Source organism: Pseudopodoces humilis, chromosome 26 (assembly GCF_049639895.1).
Source record: "Pseudopodoces humilis isolate 2021_Gansu_Grassland_sample_001 chromosome 26, ASM4963989v1, whole genome shotgun sequence".
NCBI lineage: Eukaryota > Metazoa > Chordata > Aves > Passeriformes > Paridae > Pseudopodoces > Pseudopodoces humilis.
In genome coordinates this window covers 2,434,614-2,459,021 of record NC_142225.1, presented here as the reverse complement: position 1 = coordinate 2,459,021, position 24,408 = coordinate 2,434,614, and the positions used below count along the sequence as shown (strand labels likewise).

The following is a 24,408-nucleotide window of genomic DNA, read 5'->3' as shown; positions in this document are numbered from 1 at the left end:
CCAGGTCCACCTGGATGCACAGGTGAGGCGGAGGCAGCCCCGGGGTGCCCTCAGGGCCTGGGGGGGCACTGGCCGCGCGGATCGAGTTCTCTCTGGGAGTCGTTTATTCCAGGTTATTTTTATTAGGAAGTTGTTTCAAATTCAAGACACAAAGCCGATAAAACGCCACTTCGGAACACATCATAGGGAAGTGAAAGTTACTTTCAGCCAGAGTTAAGTTTGTTTTCTTTCAAAGCAAGAGGTAATTCTGACACAGACTTGGCAGCATGAACCGATACGCCAGTTCTGTCCAAAATCAGAATTTATGCTATGTACCATACACATTATCCTGGAAGTGGTTTGTGTTTTGGAGAACCTCGTGGCTGGAGCACCAATAGAGAGGAAAAAGATTGAAAAGCTTTATTTATGTACATTTTCTATGAACAACCTCTGATGCTGTTAATCCATAGCCTGCAAAGGCTTTACAACACAGCATTTGAGGGCTTAAGACAACTCAATTTCTTTTTCAAGACACGTGAAACATGTTTTGTTATAAAACTATCAGTATCAAGATTCTTCATTGTAGGGATGTCACAGGGCTGAGCTTCATTAGCTGCTCTGTGTGATCTCTGAGAGGTACCAAAACTGGTTGAGGTTTCCCTGTGACAAAGGAAGCTCCCATGGAAATCAGTTACTTAGAAAAATTAGACAAGGGAAATGTGAATAAGGATGTTTAGGGACACAATAAGGGCATCAGTAACTTTTATCTTTATACTTTAGAACAAACTGTTTAACAGGAGAACAAGAAAATGTGTGATGTGCTTTCAGAATTCTATCACTTGGAGGGATCTGATCTTTTGTCACTTTCCTCTGACACAGGTACGAAGGACAGGATAAATGGGTATTTTTACTGCCTTATGTGGCAGTAACTCTCTCAAAAAATACCTTCATTTACTAAGATGCAGAGAAAACTGCAATTATATTAAGTACCTCACAACAGCAGGAAACTACAGAAGACCTTTATCCCTGAATTCTGTTAAAGGCACTAGTATATGAATAACGTTGATTTCCAGCTTAATTTATACCAATAACTCAGAGAACTAAACCAGTAACAGGTATTGTCCTGTTCCTGGTATGCAGTGCAAGTATCCCCTAGACCTAAATAACGGTAACCCTAGAGCTTATGCAGGAATGCTCAGAAAATTAATGCCCTCTTTAGAGGAAGAAAAAAACAAATCACCAACCCAAAACACTTCTGCAGAAAGTTTGGTGGCTGGAGTCTGAATTTATAGGTTTTTTTCTACCACTTTTTCCCATTTTCCTAAGGCACTGGAGTAGTTTTGTAGTTCTGGGGGAGTGGAGGGCTGGGGAAGCAACAGCAGGTTCTGCAAGCTGCCTTGGCATCCAGTGCATCTCAAAGCAGGAGTGGGCATCTTCCAACTTACTCAAGAAATAATAAATAAAGAGATAAACTGGTCCTGTCATTACATTCTGGTGCTATGAATTTGAGGAATGAAACCAAATTATGTGTAGTTGTGTTTAAAATGAATAGAATACTGTCATTATGAGGGGGAATGTAACACAAGGAGATTACTGTATTTGCAATCAATTTCTAGCCCAGTAGGGCAACAATCTTGGAACCCGAACCACTGGCTGTGGTGCTATTTTTACTGATTTTACTGGAAAACTGACTTGTCCTGAGTGGCAAAAATGACACTCTACAAGAGTTTCTTCTTTCTGCCAGTACTACCTTGGGACAACACATCCCAGCTGGGCACTACCCCATCATCAGCAATTGCAGGGACAGTCTCAGGGACACATGGGAGCCAGGAAATTGCTTTGCTGGCTGCTGTGTTAAACTGATTGCTAAGTTTCAGCTTGAGACCTTCATGGATTTGCTGCCACTGCCATTCTCCCAGCTGAGTCTGTCTTAGGAGCAAGCAGCAGATCAGGGTCCTGTTTCCTGTTCTGGTTCTTGCAGAATGAGGTCCCAGGCCCTGTTTTTAATTAACATCCATTGCTAATCAGCTGTGACAGAGTGACACAAGCCTGATTCTTTTCTGGTGTGTGATCTCATGTGTCCCTGCCAGCCTAAAGCTCAGCCTGGACACAGCTCAGTCAGCTGTGCCTGCTGTGCCCAGCTCTTAGTGCAGTGCCACAGCTCATGGTTGGACAACTGGAAAAGAGAAATCCATGTAAAAGACAGCAAGATGTGTTAACCAAACAAGAGACTTGCAGGAGCAACACTACCCCAAGTCTTGAAGAAAACTGATGGGAGTTTGAGTTTCCTAGGGGAATACGAGATAAAAAGTAAGTAATAGATAAAGGGTGACACATCCCACACAAAAATGTGCATTAGAATACACATATTTCCTGAAATCCCATTTTGTTCCACTGTGTTTCAGCGGAACAAGGACCCCATGACTTGTAAATTCCAAGTCCTCTTAGGCAACGGTCTATGGGAATGTGTAGTTTGACTGAACTTCTCCCCATCATGTATGGAACAACTGCATCAGGAATCTGAAGTGGTGATCACCAGATCTGCTGCTATGGGGGTAGCAAAAAGCAGTTCTCTGAAACTGTGAATTCGCTCGAGTAAGCCAAAAATTAAGAGATCCTGAGCATTTGATGTAATTTATTTTTCTGGGACAACCTTTCTCCCTTCTAGGCTGGTTCAAAAGGAACATTCTCTTACGAATAAATACAACAAATAGAAAAATTAAAATATAGAAACAAACTATGTAAACGCAAGCCCTGAGGTATTTCAAGCACACAGTGTAATTTTTATACCTGACATGCAATCTAAAGGTGCCAGTAAAAAAACTTACTTCATGGCTCTGTAAAAATGTCCCATCTTTCCTTTCCTGCCTTCTGCCCCCAGGAAAGGGCGAGAGGTTGAGGTAAGAACCCCGTGGAAGCTGTGATAGTCACAGAAGCAGAAACTGAGGATATTAAAGTGCTGTGTGTCTTTTTCTGACCACTTTCACTCTTTGTTTGGCTTCCACAGGCCAGTTAGATTCTCCAGAGATCTGACAAAGGGGCTGCTTTTCTGGACCTAGGCTCCACTCCTGCACCAGTTTGTAGCCACAGTGAGGCTTTTGGGACAAAGGGGCTGCTGAATGTGGATTTTAGTGGCCCCTTGAACTCGCAGTTGGGGTTTTTGGTGTATCTCAGCCTAGCTTGGGAAGCTTAAGCACACTTTCCACTGCAGTTGGTCCCAAATGACTGCCTGGTCTTGCCAGCTTCCCACCTCTTTCCCCCTCTTCCTTTAGCCTGGATCTCCTTGGACGTGTTTTCTCCCCCAGAGCTTTCTGCATTTGCATGAAGGGTCCAGTCCTACAAAAAAGAAATACCCAGTCTCTGCATGACAGTGAAGTCAGTGGGTCTACTCACATGAATTCATCTTCGCTGGAGCAGGCCCTTAGGCATTAATTATTTTTTAAAATAAAGACTAATATTATTAGTTCTACTCCGGGTTTTGGAAAATAAAGTCACAAAATGGATCATAGGTCTTACTTTTTACAATGGCATATGTCCCTCTGCTAATTCTTGGCAAATGGACTCGGTGTGAGAGGGTTCCGAGCTCTGTGTCCCTGTGGGATGTGCACATCCTGCATGGGGACACTCTGGATGCACACCCAATGTGTTCCATCTGCAGGTATTTACCTAGACAGGTACTGCACATCCAGGGACCTGCTCACATCCAGATGTGTTTGTAAGGAGAAAGATGCGTGTGCTTACACAAAATCTATACATGTGTAAACTCTTAACTGCACATATACAAACATTAAAATTCAAATTAGTCTTAGATGCACCTGTGCTTTTTTTTTTCCATTAAAAAGGACATTTTAAACCCTTTTTTTTTTTCACTTCAGCTTTACTGTAACTAATTGTAACTAATACAATTCACCTGATCACCTAATGGGATATTTTCCTCTCAGTATGTTAAAACACTGATTAAAATGCATTACAATTATTAAATAATTGGGTAGAAGAGCACTTCTTGTAAGCTTAGTCTGGAACTCCTGGGGCACAGTTGTGCAGTGACAGTTTTAGATCATTTCTCTCATGTTACGGATCGTACAGCACAGAACCATGCTGAATATCATGCCAAAGATCTAGAAGAGAAGGGATGTAATTTAGGGATCCACTTACAAAACAGTTATAAAACAATTAGCATATCAGACCGTGTGAAGGTCCCTATGGCAGAGTAGTGACTGCCCAAAAAACCCCAAAACATCAGACAATAAACGTGGAAGAGGTTTCACTGTTCTTTGTTCTAAATGTCCAGGCAAGCACTACTGCCCCAAATATTAATGTTATTAACATCAATTTCAGTCACATAATAACTGTGACTATTGGTGGTATCTCAGTATTGCAGCAGAGTGTTGTGAGCTTCAAAATGCTTATACATGGAATATGACACACATTTGAGTAAAAGCCCCTGGAGCTGGTGCTGAGCTCTGAATAATTCCTGTGCTCAAGAACAAGACTATACGTTAAATCTGAATCCCCACTCACGTCAGGGAACTTGTTCACTGGAGGGAATGATAAAAGCAGAGAACAGTGAGTGTTGCCAGAGGCTCTGCTTTCTTGCTACAGGTCAATTCTCCAAAGCAGCTGCCTCCTGAGGCTGCAGTGCTAAGGGTGGGAGATGGGCAATTAAAGCACTGGGTTCATGTCCCCTCCCCACAAACCTCCCTAAGGATGGGCACAGCTGAGCTCTCACAGCCCAGCAAGTGGCAGAAACAAGCACAGGAAAAGGTGCAGGTGCATTTCTGTCACTGAAGAGGTTGTGGTCACTTCAGGACCTTTGCTGTGTCTGAGTTGGGGATCCAAGGGGAGATGATCCCATTTTTGGTATGTCCTTGATGTTATTGATCTCTGTCTCACCTCTGCTGCCTGGCTGTATTTTTGAGTCCCTTCATGTTTCAGACAAACCTCAGGATTGTTTAATATGCACACCATGGTTTCTGTTACCTGCAGAAACCCTTCCGATATGCACAGCTTTCAGTGTCCACATAAATCTGTGAATGTCCTGCTCTTCCCAGCAGCTAAAGGAGTGTTTCTTTACTAATACTGTGGCTCCTTGTGGTGCTGGTGTCTGAGCCTGAAAGAAGTGATGGCACAGACATGCTGGAAAAAGCTTTGTGCTAAAGCCTGGTGAGCCCCAGCATGCCAGTCCTGCTGTGTCCTTGGGACAGGGTGACATCTATTGGTCACAGCTCTAGTGGCTACTTTCCACTCCTCATGAAAACTAAGGAATGTATCCTAAAGGATTTAAAGCTTCAGCCTGCAGCTGTTTTGGAGTACATTAAATGCTGCTACAGCCTTCTGCTCTTCAGTTTGGTTCATGTGCACTCTGCTCTCCTATTCTTACAACAGAAGACTGTTTTGGACCCTGTCTAAGAACACAAAATGAACTTGCAAAGCACAGTCACACAGCTCTGCTTGCACTTGATGGGGGAAGTTCCCAGGGAGAAGACACACTGGAAATTATAAGAATTGAGTAACCTCACCAGCTGCTGCAAAAAACCTTCCACAAAGCTTTGAGTAAGGGAGAGTACTGGGCTCAAGGAGAGATTTGAGAACATGGATTTTACTCACTGTGATGCTAGCAATTGCAATTCCAACAATTCCAACTAAGTGCAGATGAGTATCAATTACATTCTGAATTTCAACCAGGCAGTTCTGTTAAAAACAAAATTAAAATATTTTTTTATGCCTGGAAATCTGTGTTTCAATCAATTCTATCAGCTGTTCTCACTGAATAACAGATAAACACAAAAATATTAGTGCAGTCACAGATTCCTGCATCTAAACTTTGGGTTTTGCTGGATAATTTTCTCAGCATCTTCCCTTTTCTGGTGAGGCATCTGTACCTCTTGCCTGGAGAGGCTGACACATGCAAGTAATTTCCTTACATTCCGTTTTTTCCCTAAATTTAAACTCCTTTATATAACAGGCCATGCTAAATCAGGAGGTTTGGTGCTTCATTTTGACATTGAACTCACAAGCAGATCTTATATCTTATCACAGAAATATCTTTCTTAACACCAATGAAGTTTCTAGTGAGGAGGCTCTATGCATGACTAAGGTAGGCACTTGCCAAAATTCAGCCTCCATGGGGAATTTGGGGTCCTGTTCTGTTCCCTCCTTCTCCCTTTTCCTTTCAGATGATGCAGTATTGTCTCAGCTACCATGGGATGCCACAAACAGATGTCACAACTGAGGGCAATATGACCTCCAGCTTAATTCTGCCTCCACCCTGCTCCATTCCATAAGGAATTTCATCCTGGAATTTGCAAGGTAAAAAGGAACTTCTTCCTTTCTTTTACTTACAGAATGTCTCCAATTTTACTAAAAAACCAACATGAAAAAGTGTTTAGAGCAAGCAGGACAGAGGAAACTTGCCTTTGGCAGCTGGATGTTCTCTGGACAGGGTAATCCTGTTTGTTCCACATTACCTTTACCACAGCACTGGAGCTGAAAGAGAGAATGAAGGATGAAAGAGGGGGAAACCACCGACTGGTTCATACTAGAGGTCAGTTATTACTTTCATACTGAAAGTGAGACAATAAATAGCTAAAATAAAAAAAAACATCTGTACAGATCAAGTAATAACCTTACTCTCTATATTTAAACTGCTGCTTCTGGTAGAGTTCCAACTGCGTGGGACAAAATTCTCAAAAATTAGTTTCAATTGTCTGAGGCCACAGTAAACAGCCACATTTGTATTAACAACAATGTCCAGAAGGGATTTTTATTACAATATTTCATAACAAAGCAAACAAGTGGATTTGGGAAAATCAGATCCCTGGCTTACAAGAAAACAGGAGTTGTTAAAGGGAGAATGCAGAAAGTTCAAATATCACATACAGAATTATGGGCAATGCATAAAAGCTACAGCAGAGAATGCTGGATTTTTTTTTTTTTTTGACACAACATTGTGCTGGGTTTGGAGACAGTAATAAATCAGAGTTTCAGAGGGTTTGTTTTTCCTGTTTGCCTGTCTCCCACAAAATGCTTGGAATTCCTCTTTGGGTCAGAAATAAGAGCTATGGGAGAAGGACAAAAGGGTCTGAGGTTGTGAAATGTTTGTTCTAAAGAACGTGGGAATTGCTGTAAGGAGCAACAAAGCTTGGGCTTGCTCTCCATGGGAGGCAATATAGATCCAGGATGGACACAAACAGGATTAAAGAAGTCACAGGTTCTAACTCTGATTCAGACATTCACTTTTTGGGTGGCCTGAACTGTGTCACACGTGCTTTTGGTCTTTCACTGACTTGGTTCAGCCACACACTGTAGGTCCTGGGACACAGGTCACCTTTTCCCAGACAGATGCAGAGGGATGCACACATTTCTCCTTCTCTCTGTATTTGTGAGTATTTCAATATCCAGAAGGGCCATAACAGTCATTTCTTCTGCACACAAAGACCAGAAGCATCAGAAATTTCTAAGCCTGGCTAATTGCACTTTCAAATGTAGAGATCCAAAACCCAGAATTCTGACAGAGCCCTCAGGAAACTCTCAGGGTTGTGAGCCTCTGACTGGATTTTAAGTATATTCAGTTCTATTTTGCCATACCTCAGAGGGAAGAATTCTGGATTCTAAAGGGCAGTGTGACAGTGGAGCAATGGAGTGAGGTGTTAAGGTGGAGGAGTACTCACAGCCACATGGTAGCGATAGATGGTACTGTTGACCTTCCCCACTGGGTTTTTCATGTAGTCCTCATAAGCATCTTCATAGATTTTCTGGGCTTCCTGTATTGCCTGCAGAAATCACACTTTTGAAGTGAGTTGCAAATCAGTCTTACCCCCAGTCCAAGACTTTCACCTGTGTCCTCAACCTCCAGGGCAAAAAGTTGTGCCTGGTGAACAGGTATTGTGACACAAAAACCAGGAGGGTTTGTGGTCTGATGGCATTCAGAGGGTCAGAATGTTCACAGGCTCTATTCTGTCCTTTGGTTAAACACTCTGAGTTGGGGAAGTTCAGTGCCTAAATTTGTTTGCCCTTCTCCCAGGGAATACCCTCTTTTCATACACTTCCCCTCGATGTTCCTTCAAGGCTGAACCACATCTCCACTTTTTACTGAACAGAGGAGGCAAAAACTTCATCCTATTCTAAACTTGTGGTAACACAAGCTCCAGATAAGCATGTCAGAGAGTCTTCCAGGGAAAAGTCTCCTGGAAAGTTTTCCTATGGAAGAGCCAGGTCAGTGGGCACTGGAATCTGTAACTACCCCATCACTACATCAGACACTGTTTGCTACTTACCACTTTCTTGCCTATGAAGGCAAATACTCCAGCAGTGACCTCACCTGCAAATATCACCAACAGGCAAGCAAAGAACTGCAGAGGAAGGAGACAATGTCACATGAGTGCAGCTTGTTCACAGGGGCTGCCAGCCAGCCCCTTGTCCTCCCCAGGCCTCAACAGCCCACACTGAACCAAAGGTCCTGAGGAGACTCTGCACAGGGCTGCCAAGGCAGGTTTCTTGTCACACTCAAACAAAGGGGAAATGGCAAAGATGTGGCTCAGAGGGAGCTTGAGGAAAATCAGAGGGTAATTCCAGGGAATACATCACAAGGGACAAGCAAGAGCACCTCTACATGTATGCCAGCTCTGCAGTAACATGGTGGCTGCTGAGTCCAGAGAAACTGGATTAGCCAATAAAAGGACATAAGAGGTGTTGGACTGTAAAGATCTTTCTTTTAACAACACCAAACATTGGATGCTTTGGATGGTTTTCCTGCACAGCCCAGGCCCTTGAAGCTTTTTACTCACTGTTCCAATTAAGCACTGGGACTCCCGTGCTGCTCCACAGCACCCGAAAAATCCAACTGCTGACATGATGGCCCCTGCTCCCACCAGTACATAGAGTCCTGTGGAAATCAGAGCCAGGCAACAATTTCAGAAGGTTTCTCTCCCCAGAGCCTGCTATCTATTTCATCAGCCCCACCCATTTACAGGTATAACAAGGTCTCTGGCTCTCACAAAACTGGTTGCACAGAAAAGGTTCTCTGACCACAGGAGGAGAGCAATGCTTTCTTCAGAATTCTTGGAGAATTAAATAAGACAATTTGAGATTAGCTCAGTTGTTTGGAGCATGGTGCTATAAACACCAACTTTACAGGTTTGATTCCTGGATGGGCCATTCACGTAGGAGTTGGACCTGGTGACTGTTGTTGGTCCATCCCTTCCAGTTGTGAATATTCCATGATAAGAATCTGTGTCTTCACCTTCCAAGTCTGCTGTCCCAGGGACAGCTCAGTGCAGGAAGAACAAGCGCCATACCATCCAGAACCCCTTTACACCTCTGCAATAAGCAATGTAAGGCAAAAAAAAACAGCTTTGCTAGAGGGCCTGTTTCTGGGAAACCTGGGGCTGGAAATGTGCTGTAATGCTCTGCAGGAGGGGAACTGAAAGGAACATGCGAGATGGCAGCATGGCCCCATACAGACCTAGGACCCCAGCTGTAACCTGACACCTGGAAATATTCTTATTTAACAGGTATTTTGGTTTGTTTTTGTGGTTTTGGTTTTGGTTTTTTTTTTTTTTTTATCTAGGACAAAAGGAAATCAGATCACAGAGTTTTTCTTTCGTCACTTGTGAATGTACATTTTTTGATCTGTGCTCAGGCACCACATGGGTTCCTGTGAGGGTCAGCTTCCACCAGACCACAACCGTGGGCTGTGTCTTGGCTCTGGTACCGTTTTGGTGTCATTCTAGTCCTTGACCTGTACAGGATATGCAGAAATCTGCCGTGCCAAGCCACTGCTGGGGAAAAGAGCTTCATCTTCCTTCTCCTCGTGTCCTTCTGCTGAGGGACAGTGGAGCTGCAGGCAGAGTGCACTAGAGGGCACAGTGAGCCTTGCTCCCAGCCTGGACTGCCCAAGCTTCTAATGAGAGCCTTTAGTGTGCTCAGTTATCAGTGTAAACATTATTATAAAATCCAACCCAGGGTTAGCAGAGTTTGCTGTTAGCAGGCATTGTGTAACCTGGACTAGAAAATCCAGCAGATGACAGTTTGCAATTGCTAGGAAAATGTAAAACCTGTCAATGTTTGAGTGCAGAGCTTCCATCCAGCTGCTCTGCCTCACCGGTGCAGCCTGCTCAGGGAAGGCAAACTCCTGCCTGCTGCCCATTCACTGCCACATCATCCTCCAGCGTCTCTGTCTATCCCAGTTATTGTGATCCTCCTCCTCCCCTCCCTCCCTCCTTCTGCCCCACTTCCTGCTGAGAGATATATTCTGCTAAATAGCAATAAAACAATTACAAGTAATATGGCTTTGCCCTACAAATTGTAGTACACACGGTGCTGGGGGGATGCTCTCTGCTGTCTGTGTTGGCAGTTCTTATTCCAGGTTTCCTGGGTTTTTAACACTCAGCCACCTGTGACTTACTGAGCATTCTTCAGGCTGACACTTGTACACATATTCACAGCACTGGTTTTTACTGATGTACAAATATGTTTATGGCTCAAGGGAGAAAGGTCAGCCAGCCCTGGTGGAAGACAAATTGGGAAAGACAAAAACCCCTCGCTCAGATGCAGAATCTGGTGCTCAACAGGCAAACACCAACAATGCCATTTCCTGGGATCTCCATGGTAACAAACACAGTGTAATTACAAAGATGTTTCCGGGATGTATTCAGAGTGTCACTTCCTACTCCTGTCCCTGTACTTATCAGGCCACATAGCAAAGATAAATTTGAGTAAGGAGACAGGAAAGGAGTCTTCCCATTTCTGTTATTTGTAGCTAGGAAAGGCAAAACTCGGTGAATCTTGGGGCTGAGACCACTTTCAGGAATTTGGATTTGCATTTGTCAGAGAAACAGCCTGAGCATTTCACTTGAATGACTCAGAGCTAAACCACTACCTCAATCAGAACTTCCCTTTTAAGGCGTGTTACAGGAAGAACTCACACCAGTCACTAAACAAAGCTGAGCCCTACAGCTGAGCCAGCCAGGAGTTAAAATCCACCTTCTTCCATCTTCTGCTCAGGAGAGTTCATCCCACTTTGTCCTTTCTCAGCCTGGGACTACCACTTGCTTATACCCAGCTATTTCTAGATGGAAAATGATGTTGACACATAAAATTTCCACAACAATAAGGATATTTTTACTTTTCTACTATATATACACTCATGTAATCTTTCACACTGGAATGAAACTTGTGATTTTGGGGTTGTCCTAAGGCCAGGACTTGGCCTCAATGATCCTTGTGGATCCCTTCCAATTCTGAATATTCCATAAGACACATGAAGAGTAGTTTGAAAAAAATTCAAAGGGGCCAAGTTACTTCTCAGTTTGCACTGAGAGTTTTCCCAGCACCCACATCCAGGGATGCTCAGGGGAAGATGACTTCCAGGAAGGATGTCTGTCGGACACAGAACTGTTATAATTTATGGTTTAAACATCTTCATGAAGGATTTTTACTTATTGTAGTAAAACTGTACTACAAAAGCTGCAGAGAAGAAGACCACCACGCCCTGCCTAAGGCACTGCTCAGTACTCGAGATAAGATAAAGTGGCTCAGCTCAGCTCAGGGGATACATTCTCAGAGGGATCGAGTTTACCACCCTCGGGGTGGGGACCGCAGCCGTGGGGCTATCAGCGGCCAGGCCGGCACAGACCCTCGCACCGGAGCAGGAGAGCATTTGGGTGTGTGATGACAAAAACCTATGGGCGAGGGCAGTGAACGCCCACACTCCGCGGAGCACTGGAGCCCAGCATGCACCCCGCAACCCGGCAAAAGCCGCATCCCCGCTCCGACAGCAGAGCCCGGCCCATGGAAGGCCCCCAAGGGTCCCAGCCCTGCAGCAGAGCCAGAGCCCCGCGAGGGACAGTGGCAAACGCCGCCCCCCTCGGAGGCACCGGGACCTTCCCACCTGCCCCGAGCCTTTATTAACCCGGATTCTGCACTTGCGGCGGCGCAGGACCCTCACTGCCCAGAGAGACATCGCTGGGACTCCCCTCGGATGGGTGATCTGCTTCCACCTAACCCTTGTTGCTCTCTCCCTGTCCGTTCCACCACCCCCCACCCCCACCCCCATTTTATTTTTCTATTTCTTTCTTTTTCTCTTTGCCTCTTTCACTATTAAATAAAATATATAACTATTTGGCACCAGCATCTAACCCCGTTTGGTTTTAATAATGTTTTTTGGGTAGATTTTGAATCTTTCAGGGTTTGATCTGTTTTATGCACCGACTTAGTTTTCTTTGCTCTTCTGTGTTTAAACTGGTTTGTAACAATATCAAAGGTGTAGATGCAGAAATATCCTGGATGATGTAAGAATGTAAGACAAGGATCTGGTATTTCTTTTTCTAATGGGCTGTTCACAGCAATGTAGGCATGACCACAAATTCTTGGTAAAAATAGACCTAAATTTAAAGTGAGACTCTCTAGAGAGAAAAAAAGCAAAGGGTGGCAATGTCTGGCACACAGCCCTTGGAACCCCAGCCTTACCTAATCAAGCACTGGGAGCTGTCAGGGTCAGCAGTGCAAATCCAGACATTTGGTAGTTAATATCACAACTTTCGTTGCAATAGCGTCCAGTGTCAGAAGTACCTTCACTAAAACCCATTCCTTCCCAAAAAGCAGGATGGAAAGCCTTAAACAGCTTCTGTTCATCAGCACTTCCATTGTAAAATACAAAGCCTTGGCATGGCTTCCAACTTGGCATCTACAGCACAGCAGAGAAACCAAAAAAAGTCAGTTTATAGCCACATAATGGAACAGGTTTGAGAGCTACAAACTGACACAAAAAAATCACAACGTGAACGTGGCAAAAAGAAGTGTGTGAGTCAGGTCAGGGTAGAGAGCTTGTTTTGGTGAGTGGAAAATGATGAGAAGACTGTCCAGTTGCAGCTTTTTGTGCAGCAGAAGGAAAAAAGTACAAGGTGGAAAAGAAACAAAGGTTTGTGGCTTTGTGAATTTTTTCCTTTCACCTCTTGTTGCCTCTGTTCATTTCCTGCAATTCTGCTCTTCAGTCTGTGTGTGCTCATGAAAAGGAGAGAAAGTTTGACACCTAAACTGAGATGAGGGAATGCAGAGAGCAGGAACGCTGCTGTGGCATCAAGGAGGGCCAGACTGGCCCCAGAGACAGAGCTCTGCCATGTGTGATTGCCCACACTTGGAATATTTATTCCACCTGCAATTAGGACCCACAAACAGGTCACTCTCACCCCCTGAATGCAAAGGCATGAAGAGGCACATTCCAAAGATTAAAATCCATGTGCAAATCTGACAGAAAATTGATTGATGTAGGTAGACACAACCAGTGCAGTGATTACTGAAGTGGTTCTGGAAGAATTAGGGACTTCTTTTAACCACAAGAGGATGAAAAACAACTTGTCACAGGACTGGGGATCTTTGGACAGAGCCTATTCTCTTCATATTTTTTTTGGTGAGGAAATATTGAGTTTTTGGGGTGTGGTTTGTTTGTCTGTGCTGTCACACCACCCCCCTCCAGTTTTTTATAGATGTGAAGAGAGATGAACACTTCTCCTTTTATCAGCGAGTCAAGTGAGAGAACACCTGATAACAAATTTGTTTCCCTTCTGGCTGTAACGTACTTAGTGTAAGAGGGGAAGCCCTTTCTTCTGCATTTGTTTTATTTTGCAAAGACAAATTTGGAAAGCTGTAAAGCAGCAGCTTTTCTGTATATTTGATTTTTGGATTCATCCCATGGGGAAAATCATTCTTTCCTGAAAGGAAATTATCAAATGGGGGCATTCCCTGTGAAAATTCCAACAGGAGGGATTCCCATTTTCTAGCAGATTGCTTTGCAATTAAAAGGGGAATTAAAATATAATCTGGCAATCTCAGAAGATCCCGTGGCTCTCAGTAGTGAAGAATGCAAATCCACAACTCAGCAAATCTCTGGATCAGCCTCAGTGCTCGTGGCACTGAGTTCTTCCCTAAGAAACTGTCTCCTCTGGATATAAGGACACATCCCTTCTTGGGCTGTACTTGGAGACTGCAAGTCTGAAAAAGCACCTTAAAAAGGATCAAGGGATTTTGTGTGTTATTTCTGAGTGAACAAAACCTCTGTGATTAGCAATGGTAGAGAATTCCATCCCTTCAGACCAGATAGAAGGATGGAATTTTATAGCTACTGGCTGCAATATATTTTTATGTATACCAAGAGTGAGGGAAGGATCAGCCTGGGCTGGAAGAGGTCTAATTTCAGACTCTGGAAGACAACCCACTCCCAGAGCTACTTTTGTTTGTTTGTTTGTTTGTTTGTTTGTTTGTTTTTCCCCAAGTCTTACTGAAGGCTTGAAGCACAAATCCCTGTCTGGAGCCTACTGCAAAGAGCAGGAGCAAACAAACACACCCTGTCTCTGGCTATATTTCACATGGGTTTCTTGTTTACCTGGCTGCTATGGGCACTTTCCATTTGAAATAATTCTCCTTTTTTTCCCTCTCTTTTGGTCTGAGTAAATAACACTGAACAAACCCCCAACTGTTTCTACTCCAAGGAGAGAACAAGCAGCTCTGTTCTGGGGGTGAGGGACCCAGCGGCAGTGACAGCAGAGCCCAGGACCCAGACAGGGCTTGAAGGGATTTTCCTGGGGTTGTATGTTCCTTGCAGCCCGGGAGGCAGATGTCCTCCTCCACATTGAGGCTCTCCAGCCCTTAGGAGAGCACCAAGGAACCTCTAGCACAGACACACTCCTGGAAAATATGATAAACACACGTAGGAGTTGGAAAAAAACCCGTCCAGGCAGGGACAGTTTGTGTGGCACCAAACTCAGCTCCTGAAACAGGCTTGTTACTAGAAATTTCCATTGTATATTTATTTATAAAATACATTTACAGAACTGGAGAAAAGCTGCAGAGGCCTCTAAAGTGACATGAATTTCTGCAGAAGTGGAACATACCCTTAATTTGAGTATAATGGATGTATCTGATTAAGTGTCTTGTGTGAATTCAGCAGAGATTTCGTGGCTAATCTTCCTGGAACCACAAAAGCACTACAGGCGCCAGTCAGTTTGGAGGCTTCTGCTGATGCCCAAATCCTGAATTTCAATTTAAAAGCAGCCTCACCGTAATGCAACATCCCAGTCCACTTGCTCCCTTTCCCATATAACACCAGCCCTTGTTACGTATTTTGCTCACATGCATCCCAGAACCCTAAATAATTATGGCCCAGATTCACTTGAGGCATTGTGGCAGTGTGTTCCCAAAGCTGATCCCAAAGGCTCTGTCAGTGTCTGTCACCCCACAGGCTGCTCTGAACTCAGGTGTCACCAACACACCTGTGCCAGCTGGAGCTGTTCTAATCCTGTGGCAAGGGATTCTACAATTTAATGAGGTGAAGTGTGGGAAAACTTCCTCACGTGGGCACTGTTTAGAGTGCACACTCTGATCAGAACCACAGGGTCAAATGTCTTGGTACTTTTTCTAGTTTTGTTGCATCCTTTTTGACTAGAACCACACTAGAACCACAGAGTGTTCAGGACACTAAGTGCACTGGAAATGTACACAATGACATTAAGATTTTTCAGTTGGATTCCCATTTCCTTTCTTCATAATTCCTGACATTTATATGCCTGTTTGACTGCAGTAAGCAAAGCACTTTGTTGTCAAGAGCAACTGATAGTGAGTCTAAGATATGTTCATGTGTGGTTGTGGCTAATTTAAAGTCTGTCAGTGTTTGTAGCGCTTACATTATCTGTTACCACTTGCATTACTCTGTTGATAATGTATTTCTTCTGCCTTTGTAATACTCAGTCATTTGGTATTCTGAAATCCTCTCGAGATTCTCTGCAATCCTCTCTAGATTAGGACACTCTGGATAATCCTGTGTGAGCATGAGCCAGCTCAATCCAAACCCTCCAGAAGATGTTTTTGGATTGACACACCCCAAAAAGGAGCTTAAGGGCTTTTTGGTTACTGGTTTGTTGTTGGGTTTTTTTTCCAGCAGACAAAACATTTTCCTCTTAATGGCTTCGAAGTGGACAATCCAAATGTATTTACAGCTCTATCAGAGTGAAACACAGCACAGGACATTTCCCTTACAGGAGTTAAAATGGGTTATACTGGTTTGCTTGTTATGTAGAAACTGCTTCACAGCATGTAGAGCTCCTTTTAAAGAGAACATGTACGAAAACAGCGCTTGAGCAACCCTGGAGTGTGAGGTGCTGCTCCAACAAGAGGAATCATGGAATCATGGAATGGTTTGGGTTAGAAGGGTCCTTAAAGATGATGTAGTTCCAGCCCCCTGTCATAGGACACCTTCCACTATCCCGGGTTGCTCCAAGCCACATCCAACCTAGCCTTTGACACCTCCAGGGATCCAGGGGCAGCCACAGCTGGAACCAGGCTGGCTTTGAGGGAGGAGAAGGAAATGGGGTAACTGTGGGCTCAGCTGCTGCTGTGGGATAGGACTGGCTGGCTTTTACACAGCTGCAGCAGGGAAAGGAGGGTGGGAGAAGTCACCCAGGAGGACAATGTAATGGACAAAAAGTGATTAAAGAAAAAAAAAAAACCTCCTGAACTTCAGCATCCTGCAAATATGCAGCAATCACCCTGAGGCAGATGGAAGGATTGTTCCATTAGGCTAAATTAGCTTGTTTGGTCAGATTTGCATTTATTCTTGCCTTTATTCTATCAGGGGGAATACTAACTCTTAGGAACTGCTGCAAGGTTTTGTGATCCAGAACAGAGACTGAAGACTTTAGAACAACTTTCATTTTGAGTAAGGTTTTCTCAGGGGTTGGTAGTGGTGGTGTCATATTTTTAAAGCGAATTTCCAGTGCAGCAGCTTCTGTTTTCCACTCAGGGCCACTATCAGCTTTTTCTAAACCACTCTTCCTGAGTGGCAGAAAAAGAGAGCTGCACACAGGATGATAGGAAGAAAGACAAATTCATTGCGTAAGTGTTAAGTACAGACTAAAAGCCTCTCTAATACATGATGGCAGGATCATTTAATGCTCTTCTTGTGGTTTCACATCTCTACGCAGAGGCTGTTTTGCCAACAGGTCTCATTTTAAAGGCTAGTAGAGTTTGAGAGGTGGTGGATTAAGGAGAGAAAATCCTGTTGTCTAAGGGTATAGTGCTTGACTCCAAAATACATGAATAGAACTTGAACAAAGTGAGGCACAAGAGCAGAGAACTGCAGTACACATGGATGAAACTCCAGCCAATTCCTGTTTGTATGGGCATCCACTGCTATGGAGAAAAACTACTAATATCCTTCAGTTCCAGACATGACTTCATATCCTAAGGCACGCTCCATCTAACTGTACCTTTCAAAGCCAGCAGCATCACTCCTGCTCTCACTGACCCCAAGAAAAAGGCACAATCACCCTAAAACATTTGTCCACAACTGTTTTGGCCCTGATGGATGCCTGGACCACAGATTGGATTATGAGACTGAAATCAAGAACAGAGCAGGAGGGTTGTGAGCTCTGGTTGTGCAGGAGAAGCAACATTTCAGGGCTGAGAAAGAGCCACCCAGACTGATTTGTTTACATTCATCAGGTTTTGTTACCATTCCTGAGGGGGTTTGTTGAGTACATACACTTCACTTTTATTGGTGCTGGCAGGGATGGGACCCTCTGCACTTCATTTCTGGGGAATACAGAGTTTGTCCTGCTTGTTGCCCTTTGTCCACCAAAAGCAGAGATGGAAGAATGGGGTTCTGGAACTGATCCTTAAAAAGTCCTCATGTCAGTTTTTGCTTCACAGGCCCTCTACTTATACTCAGCAGCACTTGGTCTCCACTACTGTGCTTTAGTTATTCTTAAAATTAAGAATGTAACTACTAGAAGAAATTAATTAAGGACCAATTAATTGTGAGACAGCAATGCTGACACCCTGGGTTCCCACAAGCATCTTATTTCCTTCTGACTGTTGCAGACCTTCCTGCCCAGTATAAAGTTTCTTAGTATTGGTACAGGAGTCTCCATAAGGATGAGCAATCCGAGGGAATTCCCTTAATTCTACAGGCATTTTCTCCATTTGATCAGAGCAGTGTCACTGACAACTCAGATAAAAGGTATCTGCGAGCTATGGACCTTTGCTGAAATTATCCTTTTTTCTTTCATTTTTTCCCTCTCAAGTGCAGCTAAGAGAGGGTCTATGAGCTCTGCCAGAGCTGAACTGCAGCTGAACAGGGAAGCCACAGTTTTGCTTAACCACTTGAAGCACAGGCACAAAAACTGTACTGTGAGATGGAGTAACATAAAAATATATCCCAGTGTAGAGGGAACTCCAAAAGCTGGGGAGCTGCAGGGACAAGATGTCCTATTTTAGGAGCCTGCTCCAATGTAAGATATGTCTGGTTAAATGATTGGAGACTGTGTCCGTCAAAGAGATCCAATTCCAACTTTTTCTGTTGTAGGTTTTTCACTGCAAACTGCAGTTGGGAATATGGATCACCAAACAAAACCACAAGCAACAGAAAGCTAGGAACACATATGTGCTTGCCCACAGCACTGCTGCCTGTAAGCTGTTCTCCAACCAACAAAAACATCTCAGTGGCTGGAAAAGATGAACAAGCCTGGTTGCCAAGTCATGGCCTGAACTATTCCAGGGGCAGAAGAGACAGCTGGACTGCTGGTTAAGAACGGAGCTATTTAAGGAGACTCACGCTGGCCTAATGGAAAATGCAAGGATAGAATTATCAATTATTTTACACTAACCCAACATTTCAGATCCAGGAAAAAAACAATCACAAGGAAGCAGAAGAGAGAAGCTGGTTAGATTCTGCTGGCAGCTCAATCCAGGTATAGAAAGAGCAGAATATGCTTCCCTTTAGAAGAAAGAAAATTAACTGTTTTTCAGAAGATGGTGATTCTGGAGTGTTTCAGCCTACAAAGCAAACTCCAAATGCACCTGCACAGTTGTTCCAAGCACTGACACAAAGTTGATGTGATCACAGGGCCTTGGGTTATCACAAAGAGCCACAAAAGCCATCAGTGGAACACAGATAAAGAAATTATTTTTGGATGTATAGCTATATGCTGATATTTTAAGTCATACTGCTGATCTGCTTTCTCTTTCAGCCCTCAGGGCAGCTGCTCCTGGTGTGCTGCACAGTGTTCCATATTAAGAATTCCTATGCAAAACCCTGGCTGCCACCCAGAAAGCATGTTAGAGAGCAAACACACAGAGCCAAATAAACAACAGTCCCTGAGACTCTGAGAAAGGCCCAATACACAACTGCCAAGGGGGACTCTGAGCTGAAATCTCCTAGAGAGGGAAAGCTCTTCAGCATGACCTTCAAACACAGCTTTGTCTGCTGCAAACCCCACTGTAACTGAACTTCTCATTGTCCTTTTACCATGGCCTTGGTCCCAGACTGCTGACAGCCTCAGCATGGCTGTGCCATCAGATGCTCAGGAGTCACAACAGCATTTAGCAGGATTTGTAATGAGGGAGGGAGGGCAGCAGAAAACTCTTCCGTTTTCTTTCACAGGAATGCTCTGTTCAGTGCCTATTACAAAAAAGGGCAAAACCTTTGCTTTAGAATTCAGTCCAAAGTGCAAGTTTAAAAGAATTCTAAACACCTCTGTGCCCTGTTCCTCAGCACTTCCTCTCACAGTTATGTATTTCAACAGGCAGCTCTATAAATACATGTGGCAACCCAATGTCATGGTGTCTGACGAAACTTTTACAAGAACATTCCCCAGGGCTTCTCAAAATTAACAACTTTGAACAACTTTTGTAATTTCTATTCAGGGCAGAAGCAGATTACATCTTTTGGAGATTTAAATACACATGCACCAAAGAGTATCTTGTTTACACCGTGTGTTCCAGGCTGTACTGGAGCTGTGGTGCTTATTTACAGCACAGGATGTAGCACTTTCCAACAAACCAGCAGCACTGGATTTTGAAGGCCAGAGCATCCTTCTGTCTTGTTTGCTCTCCTGGGACAAACATAAGTGGATTGGGCAGGGAAACATTCCAATCTACAGCGCAGGGGATTCAGCAGGTATGAACTGGATCTGGAAATGAAGCCGGTGATCTAATATACTGCTGTCATAGCAGCTTAGATGTAAGAAGAAAAGTAGATCATACTTCCTGGCTCTCTGTGTCAGTAGAGGTGCTGTAGGGTGTTTTACAATAACCCTCAGGTCCCAAACTACATTTTCATCAGAATGGTTTTATTCAGCTTCACAAAATACCAAGGAAACATTGCTGGACATAACATTCTCCCCATCTATTCCCATGGCTGTACAGCCAGTTTTGTGCCTCTAGATGTTAAAGAAACCTGGGCCTGGGGTTGTGGTGGATTTGAGTCAAAGTCTCCACTAAGAGAATTGGGATATTTAAGGTAACTGCACAATCTTGGAGTGATGGGTAGGACTGCTGCAGGACACCTCTGGTCAACTCCCAGTCCTTCCACTCTGTCAGAGTAGCTTGACAGCCAGGACAGGACCGGGTATTCACTCACACTTGGCATTTGTAGATAGCAAAAATGTTTCCACCAATGGGATTTTACTGGGTCCATCTCCAGGGCTGATGTGTTCAACAGAAAAAAATTCAACTTTCCTTGTGTAAAGGTATGTTACAGTTGCCAGTGATAGAGTGCTGCAGTTGCTGCCAGTCCCTGACATCTGCTGTTTAAGGGTATCTATAGATATAAAACACAAGTGGCTTTTCCCAAAAACCCACCTGGAAATCCCAAAGAAAAAAAAGTTATCTTAAATGCTAAAATTAGACATGACTAATCCCAGTTCTTTGGGCACAGGAACTAGCTGATTCCTGCCCAGGTTGGACAAACAGCTCCTGAGATGACTGAACACCAGGTAGTTTCACTTTTCAGCTGTGGAAGGATTTGCTCTGACACTTTGGTCCCACTGAGGCCTCCACAGGGAGCACTCCTAAGCAGAATTTTGCTGCTGTCCTGATTCTGGGAACATTCTGAAAGGACACTTGTTTTGTTTGCTGGCAGCTGCACAGAAAATTCTGGAGGGATATATTTGTGAGCCCCACAAGTCTCTGACCTGTCTCACCTTCTATTCTGAGAGTATTAGCACAATTCACTTAGGATATGTGGGGACTGGATCAAATCCAGGAGAAGAGATTAGTTAGATCTAAGGAAGTGGATGCCAAGCAGAGAAAGGTCAAAAGCCATCACACACATGGCACACAGCAGCAGAATATCCAGTTTTGTGTAGGTCAGCCCAGGAATTGTTGATTTTCCTGTAAGTCAATGCATAAGGTGCATCACCTGGCCCAGGATGCAACCAAGGCTGGAGGCTGCTGCCCTCCCAGCACTGGAACTTACCCATGAAGAAAAGTTCTGGGGACTTTTTGTCTGTAGCGAACTCCGCCATGGGGCCACCAAACCGCAGCCAGAGCCCGAAGGCAATGACAGCCAGTCCCGCCAGCTGCAACACAAACAGAGCAGTCAGGGTTGCAGTCACAAACGGCTGGAGAGCAGCACAGGGGTGTCTTGGCACCTTGTGCTTTCTTGAAATCCCTCAGCTCAGAATTGCACTGTCAGAAAATGCATGCTGCACTTGCCATGGTCTGATAACAACAAATTCCTATTACAGTGCAGTGTACTTCTTTCTTTCAACTCTTCAGTGTAGTGGTGTTTCTGAACTTACTAGTGACTCTCAAATCTTGTCAGTCATTCAATCATCAAAACTGGGCCTGAATTGTCATGAGAAATGGAGTGGGGCAGGGGACCCCCACCAAAACTAGGAGGCACAAGGATTGTTACTGGGTAGATATCTTGGATCACAGAAATGACAAATCAGTGATAGATGCTGTCAAGTGCAAGGAAAAATTCCCTTTAATGTGAATAAAACTAGGTAACCTTTAAAGGAGTGTCACAGCATGTTGTTTGAGGGGCAAGATCTACAGTCAGAAGTCTCAGCCTCACCACATGCCAGACAGATCATCAGCCTGCCAGGCAGTGCTGTGTGACCTGGCAGAGAACTCCAGCATCCCTCAGGAGCCAGAGCTGTGTGTCCAGCAGGCAGCTCCAGCATCCCTCAGGAGCAAGCACAGTGTCCTGCTGCTGTCCAGGCCCAGAGCCTCAGTCTGTGGCACCTGCACCACCTGTACAAGGCTCACAAACACCTGCTGCTTCCCACGTGGGTGCCAGCCTGGCACGGTGCTCTCCTAACCTGTCCTGCACTCCCTGGCACTTGATCCATTGGCACTCCACAAGCCAAGAGAGCAATTATACAGCTGGGGAGCTCGGGATCATGGCTTTCCTCACAGATGTGTCCTAGCAGAGGGTGAGGGTCCCCTGCCACCCTGTCACAGCATGGGGACCACCCCGCTGGCAGCCTTGGGCTGCCAAGGCCTCTCCAGGCTGTGGAGTGCCCCTGGCAGCTGGGGATGAATGTCCCAGCCAGCTGAAGAGATGGTTCCTTCCATCTCAGCCAAAAGCCAGATAACAAAACACAGTACTTGTCACTTTTGAGAAACAAATAACACAAAGCTTTGTCCTTCTGCTGCCTTGCAGCTGCAGCTGGGCAGCATCACTCTGCCCCTCCAGCTTGAGCACAGCAGCACTGTGTCCCCGGAGCACGCAGCGCTGTCACCACGAGGGAACAGCCTTTGGTTTAACTGTGCCTCAAGCATAAAGGAGACAAAAGCCCAAAACTGCTTGGTCCAGAGTGGCTGAACAGGATGACTTTGTGATTTCTTTTAAAAAGACCCCAGTGAATCAGAAGGAAAGAAAAAGACATTTAAGAAGATAACATTGCTGATTGTTTTCTGGAAAGCTGAAGGGAGAACAGAGCATGAAAGCGAGAGGATGAGAGAAGAGAAAGCGTGAATTCAGCTGCGTGGAACTGTGAGACTATTGAAAAGTTGCAGTGAGGGGAGAATAGACACAGCATTCCCTAAATCTCTTGGGGGTGATGCAAGGACTTTGTCTTAGGATGAACTTGTAGCAGCTGTTGGCTCCCTATTTGAAATGACATTAGGAAAAGCACCATGATGCTGTGAAATGTTCACCTCGCTGCACTGCACTGGAGGAACCTCTCCTGCAGCCGCGTGGTTGCCGCGGAAATGATCGCTACTTTAAATGATCAGTTTAGACAGATGCTGTCTCTGCTCAGCAATGTCATCTTACCGAACCGGTGCTTCCCCAGACAGAGCTGTATCTCCTTGGGAGCGAGCAGAAGCGGAGAGCGCTGGCTGGGCGCTCCCGCAGCCTCAGCTTGGGCAGCCGATCCCGCAGGGCTGCCCGGAGGGACCTGCGCCGGTGCCACCTGCCCGACCCCGGCACCCCCGCACCCCGGCACCCGGCACCCCCGCCATCCCGGCACCCCCGGCACCGTACCCGCAGCAGGTGTCCCCACCCCGCCCGGCCCCGCCCGGCTCGGCGCTCACCCAGAAGGTCAGGTTGAAGATGAAGAGCAGGATCTTGATGCAGCGCATCCCCCCATAGCCCACGCCCATGGCGGGCGCCGGCTCCGGCAGCAGCTCCCGAGGCGGCTCGGCCCGACTCCGGCGGGGCGGCCCCGGGGGCAGGTGCGGGGCCGGCGCTGCCCGGGCGGATCCGCCGACCTGGGCCCGCCCCGGGGCGGACTTTGTGCCCGGCACCGTGCCCGGGGATCCTGCGGCCGCAGCTGGCCGGGCGGGGCAGAGGCGGGGCTGGGCACCCCGTTTGCCCCGTGCGCTCGGTGAAATCCCTCTCGGCTCCCCGTGTGTCTCTGAAAAACGCTCAGATCTTGCAGATGCTGCCCATAAAATTACAGTCAGGATCAAGAATGTGATGTCGTTAAACTTGTCTTGGTTCATAGCCATAGCTAAGAGTCCCTCAAGTTCATTTTCTGATCATTAATTTGTTCTCTAATTTGACCCAAAATGCTGACTCTGCTGTCAGAATCTTACAGCTTTCTCATCTTACGATTTTTTTTTTTTTCAGCTGCTCCCTCGAGGTCTCCAGAAACTCTGAGTCCAAAGTTGCCTGTGGGGCTTTGATGGGAGCATGAGGTAAGGTTGTGTCTCTAGAAAAGTGGAGTTTCTATATTTTAAACATTTTTTTCTCCTTATTTAACAAAATAACAAATAAAACACTTATTTCCTCTTTGTTTTAGTTTGTGCTCTAGTCATAACTGTAAAGTTCTATCTATTCAGATTATTTTCAAGTTTTGAATAGATTTTCCCTGAGGTGTGTATGGAAAACATGCAAAAATGCGTGGGAAAAGATGTTTGGTGTTGTTATTTCAAATTATACACATCTATTGATGCAATAATACCAAAGGATGTTGGAAATGGTTTCCTTTTTCACTCACTTTGCTCTTCGTTTTTAGTTACGTTAAAGCCTGGCCACATTTTAGAAAAATAATTCCAAAAAGTTTATTTGAATTGCAATGACAGCGTTCAATTAAGAATATCTTATTCCATTTGCAATGAAAAACACTTCATTGCTTTAGTTGTTTGGTTTTGTTTTTTTTTAAGAAACATTGAATCTACCTTATAATTCAGAGTAAAACCCCA

At 44.9% G+C, this 24,408-nt stretch overlaps 1 protein-coding gene across 2 annotated transcripts; it reads right to left on the bottom strand.

The window, feature by feature from the left end:
- Positions 1-374: 374 nt before the first annotated feature.
- Positions 375-23,426, bottom strand: TSPAN2 (tetraspanin 2). 2 transcript variants are annotated; one of them, XM_088067083.1, is made up of 8 exons: positions 23,296-23,426; positions 21,227-21,329; positions 8,766-8,863; positions 8,256-8,330; positions 7,650-7,751; positions 6,394-6,465; positions 5,587-5,670; positions 375-3,315 (listed from the first exon to the last, which is right to left on the bottom strand). In XM_088067083.1, exons 1-8 carry the CDS (start codon positions 23,362-23,364, stop codon positions 3,169-3,171), a joined length of 750 nt encoding a protein of 249 aa, XP_087923209.1. In that variant the 5' UTR covers positions 23,365-23,426; the 3' UTR covers positions 375-3,168. The 2 variants fall into 2 exon arrangements, with proteins under 2 accessions (XP_087923209.1, XP_005530205.1); XM_005530148.3 differs by lacking the exon at positions 375-3,315 and adding an exon at positions 3,836-4,097.
- Positions 23,427-24,408: the final 982 nt, after the last annotated feature.